Raw genomic sequence first — 14526 nt, forward strand, 5'->3', positions numbered from 1 at the left:
TTGAGTGGATATATCTGTTCGAATACAGGGTGCATTCCTGCAATTCCTGCTTCTGATTAACAGCTGCCAAGCATATTTCCCAAGACCCACTAGAACATGCAATGAATTATTTTTGTCAGGAAGTTATTGCTAAGCTTTTCTGCACTTCTTATAAACAGTTTTATCTAAAATCTGGTAAATTTGTACATGATCTGAGGCTTAGAATATAAGATAGACAATCTGGGGAGTGATGAAGATAGTTTGAAAAGCTTTTTTTAAATTAATACTTCTCAGGAATTGCAAATGCATTGTCCAACTACATGGCTTCCAAAGTGGGTATTTGAGTTTTTCTTGTCAATCCATATCTTCGTACTGACAATAAATACAGTGCAACTTCAGATGACATTTTGTATTGTTTACATTATATTAGAATGCAAACGAATGAAAAGCACTGATTTTAGGCAAATAAAAATTTAATTTCTAGTTTCAGTTGCCATTTAAGTAATGGTGTCCCTCTATGATCAAAATTTGCATTTCTTTTACTGTTGAGTCATTGAACATATCATCTCATTGTACAGATGGGGTACTCTAAAACAAAATGGGCCTGACTTTGCTGTAGCTGGCATCTAATAGCATCTACAATTTTTAAAAAAATATTCATTCATGGGAAGTGAGCGTCGCTGGCTAGGTCAGCATTTATTGCTCATCCGTAACTGCCCTTGTTCAGAGGGCATTTAAGAGTCAACCACAATACTGTGGTTCTGGAGTCACATGTAGGACCTGGAGTCACCAGGTAAGGGGACAGCAAATTTCTTTCCCTGAAGGACATTAGTGAACCAAATGGGTTTTTACAACAGTCGACAATGGTTTCATGGTCATCATTAGACCTTTAATTTCAGATTTTTATTGAATTCAAATTCTATCATCTGCCGTGGTGGAATTCAAACCCAGGTCCCCAGAGCATTACCCTGCATCTTTGGATTACTAGTCCAGCGACAATACCACTACACCATCACCTTCCCCCTAATTAGTGAGATGTGTCTTGCATGTTTGGATATTTACATTTTTTGTGGCGTGTGCTGAAATGCAGATTGGGTGATTGCTTTGCAGGACACCTCCATTCAGTGCGCAAGCGTGACCAATGAAAATGCTCCACTTTGTTTTCACGCTGACATCTCGGTCCTCGGCTCATTGCAGTGTTCCAATGAAATTCAACACAAGCTTGAGAAACAGCAGCTCATCTTTCAATTGGGTACTTTACAGCCCTCCAGGCTGTAATCTCTTCCCCCATTCTTTGCACGTTTCAGTCTTAATCTTGCTTTTCTCTTGGTTTTGCTTTCAGTCAGCAGCTGTTCATTATTCTCCCATTCACACTTCCTCTGCACACATCTTTTGCTTCTTTGCCTGACACATTGTTAGTCCCTTCGGCTCTGCCCCACCAACTCTTATCGTTGGTCTTCCGCCCTATCAGAGATATTCCCTTCTGTTCTTTTTCCATCCTTTCCCATTTGACCTACTAAAAACCTATTACAATTCCAACTTTTCCTAGATCTGATGAAAGGTCATCAACCTGAAGCATGACGCAGACCTTCCAGTCACTTGCCATTTCAACACACCATCTTGCTCTCATGTTCACATGTCTGTCTTTGGCCCGCTGCAATGTTCTAGTGAAGCCCAACGCAAACTGGATGAACAGCATTTCATCTTCTGATTAGGCACTTTACAGCCTTCTGGACTTAACATCGAGTACAACAACTTCAGACCATGTACACTCTCCTCAATCCTCACCCCTTTTTTAATCCATTTTAAATTTTTATTTAATTATTTACTTTTTCTATTTTTATTATCTTTTTAAAAAATATTTCCCTAACTGCAACACCACCCTCCCCCTCCCCCAGATCTTAACAGGGCCATCTGTCACTTGTTTCTATGTTGTGCTTTCACAGAGCATTGACCATCGTTCTGCTATTAACACATTCTGCTTTCTTACCTTTATGCCACTATCAGCACCTTCTTTGGTCTTTACCAATAACACTCCCTTTGTCTTGTGTCCATGACATCTTTGTCAATTTATCCTGAGTTCCCACCTATCCCTGACCTTCTATTTTGCTCTACCTGCTCCATGCCTTCTTAAACAGTATAACACCCATCACATTTCTATTTCTCTTTAGCTCTGAAGAGGTATATGGACTCAAAATGTTAGCGCTGTTTCTCTCTCCACAGATGCTGCCAGGCTTGCTGAGTTTTTCCAGCATTTTCTGTTTTATTTCAGATTTCAAGCAACCGCAGTATTTTGCTTTAACCTGAAACAAAAAATCTGTTTTTCTCTCTCCACAGATGCTGCCAAGCCTGCTGAGTTTTTCCAGCATTTTCTATTTTTATTTCAGATTACCAGCATCTGCAGTATTTTGCTTTTGTTTTGCTGAAAATATAAACTGATAATGGTGTGGCGAGAGAATAAGGGGATCTGGGACCTGAGTATATGGGGTAAACAACTGTGCATCTCGCTAATCAAGCAGATCAAAGGACTTTGAATTAAACACCTGAACAGTGGAGAAGTAAGTGTAAATTAAGAGTGGGTGAATTCAGTATCAAACCAGGAACAGGAGAAATAAAAAAAGAAAAATTGGACTGAGAAAAACAGAGACAGAAAGGCAAAGTACAAAAAAATTAATATTTTAAATTTTACATTTTTTAAACCTCCAACAATTAACACCTGAAAGAGTGAAACTTTACATGTTCAATAGTTAATTTTCAGTGCCCAAGTTAATTGGCAGTGATTAAGTTATCACATCCTTAAAAGAATGCTTGTAATGACACTACTTAACTTTCTATGGTGAGTTTAATTTGTACCTTCTGCACAAATGACAGATGTCAGGGGGATAATACAATGACAGAATATAAAAGGTTTAGAGAAGTGAAAAAGCAATTAACAGAAGAAAAGAGGGAGTATGAAAAGAGATTGGCAGCTAACATAAAAAGGAATCCTAAAGTCTTCCTTAGACCTATAAATAGTGAAAGGGTGGTAAAAGGAGTTGAGTCAATTACAGACCATAAAGGGGATTTACGCATGAAGGCATGTGGAAAAGCTGAAGTACTAAATTAATATTTTGTATCTGTCTTTACCAAGGAAGGCGATGGTACCCAGACCACAATGAAAGAGAATGCAATTAGTGAACTATAAGGATTTCAAATTGATAACGAGGTATTAGATAGACTGTCTATACTTAAAGTTGATAAAGCACCGGAGTGGATGAGATGCATCCAAGGATACTTAGGGAAGTGAGAGTGAAAATTATGGAGGCACTGGCTATAATTTTCCATTCTTCCTTAGACTCAGGGCTGGTTTCAGAAGAATTGCAAACATTACACTAAAATAAATGCAAAATACTGCAGATACTGGAAATCTGAAAAACGGAAAATGCTGGAAAAACTCAACAGATTTGGCAGCATCTACAGAGGGAGAAACAGAGTTAACGTCAAGTCCAATATAATTCTTCTTCAGAATGAAGCTGGAGTATTACATCTAGTGCTGGGTGCAGCACTTTAGGAAAGATGTGAAGGCATTGGAGAGTGCAGAAAAGATTCACGAGAAGGTTTCAAGGATGAGGAACTTCAGTTATAGATTGGAGAAGTTGGGACTGTTTTCATTGATGAAGAGAAGGCTGAGAGGAAATTTGAAAGGGGTATTCAAAATTATGATGAGTCAGGCCAGAATCGATAGGGAGAAACTGTTTCCACTCATGAAAGGATCGAGAACGAGAGGACACAGATTTAAAGTAGTTGGCAAAAGAAGCAAAAAAGCGCCAAGAGGAAAATCTTATTTATGCAGCAAGCGGTTGGGATCTGGAACTGAGTGCGGTGGAAGCAGGTTTAATAGAGGCATTCAAAAAGAAATTAAACTGTTATCTGAAAGAGAAGAATGTGGAGGGTTATGGGGAGAAGGCAGGGAATAGCACTAGAGGAACTGCTCATTTTGAGAGCCAGTGCAGACATTTTTCATTTCCATCTGATCTTTTGTTAAAGGTCAGTGTAGAGCCATAGCGGAATTCTCCAAATTGATATAATTAGTATTGCTGAAAGGAAAAGTGACATTTCAGTGTTGGTGCAATGCCAGGTACAAAGGCCGTGCATCCCAACGACTTGTATTGCTTGGGACATTGTATCAAACTGCACATCCCTTCGGCTGTTCGCGATAGACTGTACTCAACCAACCTGTGCTTGCAAACCTCAGAACATAATGTCTAACTTTAGATGTGATTCTGCGATTGGGCAGCACTTGTGGAGTAATCCCGAGTGTGCTAAAAATTACATTAACCAATTTAAGATTATCAGTCAGGCTTGCAATGTAACTTGCTTACGCTTGCTAGAAGCTTTACATATTCACTTGCAGGGATCTATCCACTGCAGGCTAAAGGAATATGTCCAGACATTGCACCTTTTTTCGAATAAACAAAAGCAAAAACAAAAATAGCAGCTCCCTGGAACATTTGCCATCTCGGCCAGAGCTGACTTGCCAACCAATCAGCACCCCTTTTCTCATGCAGTTTAAAATTGTTGTTCCTTTTGAAATATGGCATTCCTGCATCTGTCCTGATGAGTGCAAGATGAAAATCTTCAACAGTATGTCTCTTTTTTCAGTAATACATGTTTTGTATTATAGTGACTATAAATAGTATTATCCAAAAACACTTTTTTAAAAATCAGTTGAAGTGAAATTTCTGTAATACAACAATTTATAGACACTTTGGGCTGGATATTCTGTTGGGGTCAGGATCCTGACATCAGGACCAAATGTGGGTTCTGACATCACACCATACAAGGCAGAATTCTGCACGCTGTTAGCAAATACATGTGCAGAACAATGCTTCTTGGTCTCCACATGCTGGTGAGATTTTTAATGATGGAAAAGATGAATCGTAGTTGACTGGTACCACAGTACGCCTCTTTTAATGTTTAAAAAAGCTCAAGTTTAAAAATAAGGTCATGCATTGGTTGCTGATACATCATGGCTGACATGTTGTCCTAACAGCATGGGGTTAAAAATCCATGTTGGGAATATTCACCTGGCATGATTTTTGGCAAGCTGGCCAATTAGTGGCATAGGGTACATTCATTGGGCTCCCTAAGATTGTGGGCAGGTAGCTGTTTTGTCCCCAACCCTGCCTTCTCGAAAATGATTTCTGGAGGTGGGGGTAGGGGGTGCAGGATGGTGGCAGCAAACTGGCACACCAGTTGGCAGCATGAAATTCCGGGCCCACCCACTACCATCTTGCCCAGCCTTCAATAATCTCGTCCTTCATTAATAAACACTATGGTCAAGAAATTTAATGCCATTGTGCCCGCATTGATCTTGCATTTCAACTGAATCCTATTGCCTTGCCTTTTTACTGTAAGTTCTTATATGTATGATCTCAATGGCCTCAGTTTCATTTTATACACGAGGCTAATCCCAAATTGGAAGGCACAACATGAACTGTAGTGAAGGAAGCAGTTATGTCCTGGTTTACCAGGAATTGAATACATACCTATTTCACCTTGACCTCCACAGAGATATGCTTATCATCAGGTTGCTAGTGAGAATGGAGCCACTTGTCACCAAACCATCTCTGTGTACACACATTTGGTCACCACATGCTGGTGAAATTCTAATGATAGAAAAAAGCTGATGCAGTGTAATTGGCTGGCACCACAGTACACCTCTTTTAATGTTTAAAAAAGCCCAAGTTTAATAATAGGGTCATGCATTGGTTGCAGTTACATCATGGCTGACATATTTACCCTAGCAGCATGGGGTTAAAAATCCACCATAAATTGGTGCAACATATTCTTTCAGGTAAACTCAGGATGTACTCTATAATGAAGCATTAGACTACTGAATGACAAATTGATATATTCCCAGCTTCTTTATGAAGTATAAGTTACAGATGAACTTAGTTTGTTTTCTGTGCTTCAACTGCTACTATAAGCATTGCTGAAGTTGCACAGCACAATGTGCTGAATATTGAACAATAGAATGCATGCTGGCACCCACAGTCTCTGATCTCAGCCAAGCTATCTGGGGTTTAAAGAGGAAAGTTATCCTAAGCCAAACTTCCAGGTTCAGTGGTCAATTATCTTAAACCTTCCAACACAACTTTAAGTAGATTAAGAAGTTCACTGTTCTATGTTGGTTCAGTAACACAAGTACAGCACCTGCCTCTCAATGCAATGGTTGCAGATTTAAAAAGCAGTGCTGACTAGTGTTGAACCTCATCTGTCGTCATTGAGAACAAGTTTGGTCTGCTCCCTCGGGCCAGTAGATTAATGGAAAATTTGATATTGTCATCTCATGCCATTGGCAAGCTTTGCAGAGGAGCTGTTATTTAGATAGATATCTTAAACTCACATATTACCTTGCTCAAGCAGATTAAAAGTTAAACTGCATTATTTTGACCCAGTAGTACATTTAGCAGATCATCTAACTCCCACACAAGGACTTTAATATGGAACTGCAGCACCAAACAGTTAATAAAATTAGAACGAGGAAAGGTAAAAAATTCCCAAACAGAATTTGGGAGTAATTAATGCAAACTTTTCTTCAGTTTTAATATTAAAGAAACTTTTATCCATGCAGGTCAGAATTTCAGATTCTCAGTGGTCAGCCAAATTATTTTAGGCAACTCAAATAACCCAATTCCCAGCCATATATGGGAAAAGTAAAATAAGCAAGAAATCGAAGAAACCTTAGTCCCAGGTCCAAGAGTATGTGAATCTGCGTCAGCATCAATGTCATCTGGGAATAATCACATGCCACCCTAAACAAATGCAGTTCAGTTCAGCTGCTTGTTGCAAATTAGCATTCTTAAATCCTGATGAAGGACAAAACATTTTAAAATTGGAGTTAATACGCAACATATGACTCCATTTATTTACTACTACTGTACAAGTTTCTTTTGCAACCATTTTAAAAGGAATGTGTTGTTATAAATGACATGCCTGCCCTGTTGCTACAGTTCATGTTTGAATTCACAACTGCTGATGTTGCCTCTTCTCAAGAGATTAGTTACTGATGACAACAGCTACAAAGTTTTCTTTCTCGTATAGCTGTGCCAGGACTTCTGGACAGCTGGCTGGATCCTTCATTGTCTGCCAGAAGGCAATGAGTTAGCCAAGACAGATTTTCACAAAGTACAATATCAATCCTTACATGGCCCATTACAGAGAAAGAGACTCTCACCTTTCCCAGATTTTCTTGCTCAAGGATATTTCGATTGTATTGCTCCCTAAAAATATAAAATAATTACTGAATTAATACCCATTGTATTTTTTTTTGCTAGTTACTCAATTGGAATTGCAAACAGTTGCATAACAACACTGCAAAATAGAAATAGCAATTTGTATTAGAATAGCTCAGTGTCAGACCTACATTTAGTTGGACAATTATTTTGGTAGGTATCACGTGATCATTTTTTCCCTCGAAGTCTGGAAAACATTTTCAATGCTGGATGACTTCTCCAGAGCATCAAAGCGTACGATATAATTCAAATTGTTCACATTGGCAGATTTAAAATGCTTCCTTCTTTGTGAAAGTGTGAGCTGCAATATAATTATCTCGGAAGCCAAATTTTTAAGAAGATATTTCCTGGAGAATTATCTTTTCAAATAAACAACCATATTAACAAGCATTTTTGCACCAAGTATAGTTTGATTATTTGGGGTTCTTACAGCCTCATAAGTAGGAAGCCTTCTGCACTACTCATTTAATATATGCACTTCACAGTGGCAAAAGATACTCCTGTATTTTTGCGAAGTTTTCTTTATACTGCCTTTCATAGCTCTTCTCCTCCAACATGCACGCCTTGTACTCTATTCCCACCCGTTCCAAGTCTTTTATTAGTGCACTCTGATATGGCTACTAAGGCGCTTAATTAAAAAAATACTCAGGAGGCATCACCTTCATCCATAACATATTATTCCTCCACAATGTAATCTGAAGTTACAATGTGGTGAATTACTGAGAGAACAGGTGATTGATCACCTTATGGTACAATATGTTAATCTTATGCCAATTGTCTGCCAAAAGGAAAATAAATTTAAGGTGAAATAAATCCATTTTTGTCCAAGTAGAGGAAGAAAACAATGGGATAATCTTGTTCAAGACAGTTGCACAAAGCACTGAGATCTTGCCATAAACTACAAGATGCATGCAATAACCAAAGACTTAAACAAAGTATCCTTCATGAAAATGCCAGCTGGCGTAGCATAGAATTTGAGAACTAGCAATATAAATTTTAACAACTAATATGGAAACAATATCACAGCTTCTATTAATTAATGGGTCTCCATGGCAAGTTAGTGCAGAAGCTAAGTTGAAGAGCAGGAAAAATATTTCAGTGAGAAAGTTGCCAGGAAATTTGAGTAAGTGAGGTGGACAATAAGGCCTCTAAAACAAAAGGTGGAAAGGTGAGGTGTTAAAACAAGCAAAAAGTGAAACAGGAGTAAAAGGACACATTGAAATAGATCCAGAGATAAGACATGCTGTGACTGCTATCCATGGTGGCTTATGCAGGAAATGCAATTGATGTGTAACTATGCAGGGCAGTTTCCTTAAGAAGAATTCATTAATAGGGTACCAGGTTTTGATAAGTGAGTAAAAAGAAACAAACCCATGCTTCAACAGTCCTAACATAACTGCCTACAAAACAACAGGCTCAAAAATGTAAAGATATATGTAAAAAAATATACATTTTAGAATCTGTAAATTTACCTCAAGGCTTTTCTTCTTTCTTGTGGATCTGCAGAAACATATAGCTTCATTTCATCAGCAGCTCGCTGAATCTGCCTTTCAGTAACCTATTCAACAGAAGACAATTTAAACATCTACAAACCATATTTTCCCCCAGAACATCTAAACTAGTGTTAATTTATAGTAATTTACTCATATGGACAGTTACCTTTTTCAAGCAGTTGACGTAATGGTATCTAGTTTCCTCCTGTCCACATTCTTCTCGAAGCCCTTGGACTTCCTGAAAACAAGTCCAATTTAAGAATCACTTTACAGGATAGAAATCACATCATATACCCTACTTTTCTTTGAATGATGTATGAAAAGAAAAAACTTATACACCCAATACTGCACACAATTACTTGCAATGATACCTGAATTAATTTTGGGTACAATTCACCATCTTTAAAATTAACTTTATAGTACTTCTTTAAAAAATCAAAGTTTCTTTTTCCAAAAGGAGAACATATAATTTACATAATAAAGCTTATGCACACAGAAAAATGTATGTTATAATGAAAGCATATAAAAGTAATCAATGGTTCTTCAGAAAGCAGAGTTAAAATTTCTAGCAGCTGAAACTTAGATGAGCTGATCCCAATCCCTTGATAAGAACTACCTTACTGGTTTATAACTCTAGAAATCAACTTTACTTTTCTCAGCCTCATCTTTAAAAGGAAGAAAAATCTAGGGAGGATGCTTCTGTTCAAACACAACCCAAAACTCCAAAATTCTTGGGACTGGTGTGAAATATCTTGGACTTCATAACTACTCTGTGCAAAGTTTATTATTAGCTGAATAGGCAGCAATATCCATTTGGTAGCAATCCTTTTTGCTATTTGTACCAGCCCCAGGCAGTCTTCAGGTGTTGGCTCTCACATACCAAGAGTGGGTTAGTACAATCTCCATAAGATATGGCCAACCAAAAGGAAGGAACGTGAGATTGGAAACAATGGCTCTCACTGAGGCTAAAGAATTGAAAAATATCAAGTACAAATGTGCATTAATAATAGAGATAATAGTGATTGTTTTCTGCCTACTGCTATGGGATCTCATACTCTGCTGCTCCTCTTCCATTATCATAGAGACAAGAGATATGTACATCGGAAAAAACATTCCGGCTCATTTGACCCTCTGCACATGGAGGTTTGAAAATCTTCAGGTCACTAAAACTGACATAATTTTGGTTAAGTGCAGGATAGTTTTCAAAAAGATTTAGTTTTTAAAATCAGTAAGACAATCCCCATCAAATTACCTGGACGTTAGGCAGCTTTGGACAACTTAGGGCATAAATCTATTCCAGCACAATAGTCACATAAATCCAGCAAACTTGCATGATCTGATCTTTTGTGTGGAGATGAAGATGTGTAACAGAGTATCAGCAAACATTTCTGACAAGTGACAGAAACGATTGGAAATACACCAGTTGCAATGTTTCATCAGAAAACCTCTGTAAATCACTTATACGTGCATTTCCTTGGGTCAGTGAAATAGCAAACTGGGAGATGTTAAAAGGTGCTGCCTGCTCCAGCCTGGAAGGATCCCTAAGAAAAGAAATTCAGGGCTCTGGTCACCTTCACAGCCAATGGCAGTACAGTCCTTGCCCTGTTCTGAGGTTGCAAGTCTGCTTGCAAGTGGTGGCAGGTTTCTGAGATGCAAACGCTCCTCCTGGCTTAGGTTGGGATAAGAGAAGTCCTGCTTGTGGATCCTGGGTGGATAAGGCCACCTGCTGACAGCCCACTTTCTCTTCTCCCTTTGTGAGCAGACTGACCTCTTCTGTGCTCCATCTCTCTCTCATGCTGCAAGCCAAGGGGAGTTATTACTACAGGACCCATGGAGTGGAAACAAGTGGTCTGACCACAACCCCTGAAGTCAAAAACAAGACATCCTCCATGCGCAAGCACCACTTCCTGTCAAATTCACCAACCTTAGCTTCGGAACTAAAATGGTGCACATAAGGTCAAAATAATGGGTGCTAAGGAGCCAGGTTTTTATAGTAATTGCTTCATAAACAATCTAGTTTACAAGTATAGCATAATATACATATTAATGCTATCCTATTTTCAAATTGGATTAAATATCCAGAAACTAATAATTTAACTTGAAAAAATTTAAGTCATTATTATGGGTGTAACATAAAAACAATTTACCATAATTTGGAACTGTTTCGAAAAACAAATGATTATTTTGTGATCATATCTTCAAACAGCACCAAATCATATTAAACAGAAGGTCCCCTGTTCAATTCCCAGTTTGCGCCAAGTTAGCAAGGACAGCAACTGGGGTGCAACATTGCATTCAGGAAAAAAGTTAGCCATAGTTCCTACACAAGGTACTGGAGGCAACTATCTGTGAACCTTTCCAGCAGCAAGGGTACTTTCCTTCAAGAGGAGAAAGAAAATTCTCAAATCTAGTTACTTCTGCCTTTGAATAATAACATTGAGAACACATGTTCCATGCTCAAAACATTTTGTATTGATGCCATGAGATTCAGGCACTTATTTTGTAGTCAAAGAAAGTTTCCAAAATGTAACTGGTGCTACACATTGCCAGCAGTAGCTACTGAATAAGTAAAATGTGCATGACCTTTTCCTACCTGTTCAAGCTTGGATCGATTGCTTTCCAAGCCTGCTGCACAACTATCATAGAGTGATTTTTTTTCTTCGTACTCTTGAGTTAATTCCTAATGTGAAATGACAAAGTTTCACATAAATGATACTGTGAACTAGTAGCGTGCGACACCAAAACAATCTGTGCCCATGTCAATCACAGGTCAAGACCTTGTTTTCTCAAATACATTAACAATTATAATCTCAAGTTAAAGCCACCTGTTTGGTTACACACTTGCATGTGGAGTAAAATTGCAATACTTCATAGTTAGCGTCTAACAGTTGACCTGCTATTGAATGCCAATATTGTGAGCTTTGTGTTTAAGGTCAAATATTCCCCAGATAATACTCCTTCAAATACTTCCCTGTACAATAATAGCTTTTTTGTGGCTGATATGCAACTGCAATTTGTCTGCCAAATGAATCAATGGAATTTGGTAAACCAATTTAATGATTTGATTTTGCAAGCAACTGGCAATCAGACACACAACTAGTACCACATTTCAGCATTACCTGCTTTGTTGTTTAAAGACCATGACCCACCTGACACTTTTGTCGCAATGGTCGTAGTTCTTTGATCACAGGAGCCAAGGCAGTCTTCTTTTCAGCAATAAGGGCATTAAGTTTCTTTACCTATAGGAATGATTTCAACAACAAAAAAAATAAGCAATACCAGTTCAATGTCTGTGCATTACCATCTACATTTATTTTTCGCTTACTTCAAAGTCTCTTTTTCTCCACAATTAGAAATATAAAGTTAACTTATACACTCTAAAATTTCACCACTACTATGCATTTTGAACCCAACATTTTCTTTTCTGTTTCGAACTTTTATAACCCAGATACACATCTTATTTATATGGAATCAAAAATCTCATTTGGTTGTTATTTCTGACCAGGCACAGCTTGATGCTGACACTGCAGGATAAAAGTGGAAATTGTGTTCCTTTCCCAGTACTGACATTTTTCACCTTGCCAAACACAACGAGTTGAATTTTAAAAATAACATCTGGCATTGAAGTGAAAAAAAAGCAGACCTAGAAACCTCGTTTGGCTGCTGTTGTCCACTTCCTTGTGGTCAGCTTCAGAATTCTGTTGCCCATTATCTGAAATCAAGTTGCCCTTCTCTTAGTTAAATATGGGCCCCAGCAATCACAAAAGGGAAGAAAAATACCTTTAAAAAGAAATCGACCTCAGCCTAATTTTAAAAAATGTATTTTAAGGAGTCATGACATTAGATTTAAAGGGCACATAATTCTAAGAAAGAAATATAGTAGTAATGTGAGATCTTAATTTGTTACACTTAACATTGACTTAAAACACAGACATTGCGTGAATGTAGCAATGTACAAAACAACCACTCCATTATATCGCAAATGTATATGTGGAAATCTAACCAGTTTGGATTTGCAGTGAATGGCCTCTACAGTATTTTTTTTCTCTTGTTGGGTATTAATTAAATGTTCAATTTTCAAGTAACAAACTAGTTTTTTAATTAATAGAACTGCAAGGGAACTACATACTTTCTTTTAAATCAAAATGTAATACATCATTACCTAACTCTACATTTTTATGAAGTTGTTACTACGAGTATGTTAGAATAAGAGAATATTGTACACCTAATTAAATTACAAGTTAGCCTAGCTTTGAACTGTTTTACAGTAACAGCAATTGTCACATTCTTCTTACTCAACTGATTAAGATCATAGAAATTTAAATGCTAAAGTTGCCTTCTTTGCTTTAAGTGTTTACAGTTGCTGCAAACAGTAGGGCTAAATTATTGAAAGATGGGCAATTAAATTCAATAATATCACTTGAGTAAGGTGGCTAGTGACTATGTAAACATATCCTTGTGATGAACAACACTTTTTAGGAAGGCTGGGAAGAAAATTAACAAGAAAAAAATTAAAAAGATAAAATTAAGTTCGTGCATCATCCTCTCAGATGTCATACACATCTAATCTACAGAACTGTGATGATAGCAAAAAATTATTCCACTTGTTTGCTCCAGAATTTAATGATTACTTCTGAGAGATAGAAGTGACCTTTCACAATCTGTTCACATACAGTCACATAGTTTAAAATTAAACAACCTTATATTAGCATGATCTAAGTTCTTGCACAGTATTTTGATACAAAAAAACCAACTTTTCTTAAATACATTTCAGATAGAGATCAACCAACTGCAGTTTCCATGCTCAGCACAAAACCAATGCAAGTCAAACTCAGCGATTTTACCAGAGCACTAACCTTCTTCACCTTGAGGCCATTTTACTCTAAGTGAAATCATGAATGGGAAAGTGCTGTCCAAAGTCCAATCCTTTCTCAATGAATTGCACTCAAAATTCATTTCATTTCATTGCAGCTGAAATTCAGTGTCACATTGAGAAATTTCACAATACAAAAAGTTTTGTTCTTGAAGCCCGGGCCTGCAGCTTTGAAAGGCACTCCCAGAATAAAAATAATTTACATTTAACACACAATGTGTTTTTAATATCCAGTTTATTAGCTAAATTGCTTCATTTCAGGTCTACTACTAAAAGTAAGTTGAAGAGTTGATGTTTTCAACTTCCCAAGAGTAACTAGGCTGTTATCACCACTGATAAAGTATTATAATGAAAATTCAAATATATTCGTAGATATTATTGGAAAAGGTAAACCAAACTTCTTAGCATTTCCTCCTTATTCTCACCAACAAAATGTTCAGTTAGGTACTAAGGCTCACCATTGACAAAACTGCTAACAGCATGCAATGAAACCAGTAAGTTTCATATATGTTCTTATGTGCATTGCAACCCTTAATTTTCTATGACTGAATATTCAAGTATAAAAATGGAATATAGGTGTTTAAAATTAAAAAAAACAATTCTTGTCAAATTTTGAAAACAACTCAAAAAAGGAGATTTGTCAGCTTAGCATCTAGAGACTTCATTCACACCAAGAAAAGTTTATCATGAAGGAGAAAACAGAATATTGTTATGTTTCTTGCAGGTATTGAAATAAAACTGGATTTTGAGCCTTTCAGAAAATAAATAATAGCTGCATTTATAAAGTGCCTTACGTTAACATATTAAACACTTAACACAACAGGTTATTTTTTGAACTCTGATGGTTATAAAGGTAAATGGAATTGTGAATATGAAAGGATCATTGTGTGAAAATTTTCTTTCC

The 14526-nt window shown here is 37.1% G+C and overlaps 1 protein-coding gene across 4 annotated transcripts in view; it reads right to left on the minus strand.

The window, feature by feature from the left end:
• Positions 1-14526, minus strand: part of ift81 (intraflagellar transport 81 homolog) — a 104716-nt gene that overhangs the window by 15203 nt on the left and 74987 nt on the right. For 3 of the 4 annotated variants that reach the window (XM_041203436.1, XM_041203437.1, XM_041203435.1), the window contains exons 14-18: positions 11899-11988; positions 11343-11429; positions 8916-8987; positions 8729-8814; positions 7199-7244 (exon numbers count right to left, since the gene is read on the minus strand). In XM_041203436.1, coding sequence (XP_041059370.1) covers positions 7199-7244; positions 8729-8814; positions 8916-8987; positions 11343-11429; positions 11899-11988 — 381 coding nt within the window. Of the gene's footprint in view, positions 1-7198; positions 7245-8728; positions 8815-8915; positions 8988-11332; positions 11430-11898; positions 11989-14526 lie in introns of those variants that run through there. The other variant, XR_005944920.1, reaches the window with a different exon arrangement.

The sequence above is a fragment of the Carcharodon carcharias genome, chromosome 13 (genome assembly GCF_017639515.1).
Source record: "Carcharodon carcharias isolate sCarCar2 chromosome 13, sCarCar2.pri, whole genome shotgun sequence".
Classification (NCBI taxonomy): domain Eukaryota; kingdom Metazoa; phylum Chordata; class Chondrichthyes; order Lamniformes; family Lamnidae; genus Carcharodon; species Carcharodon carcharias.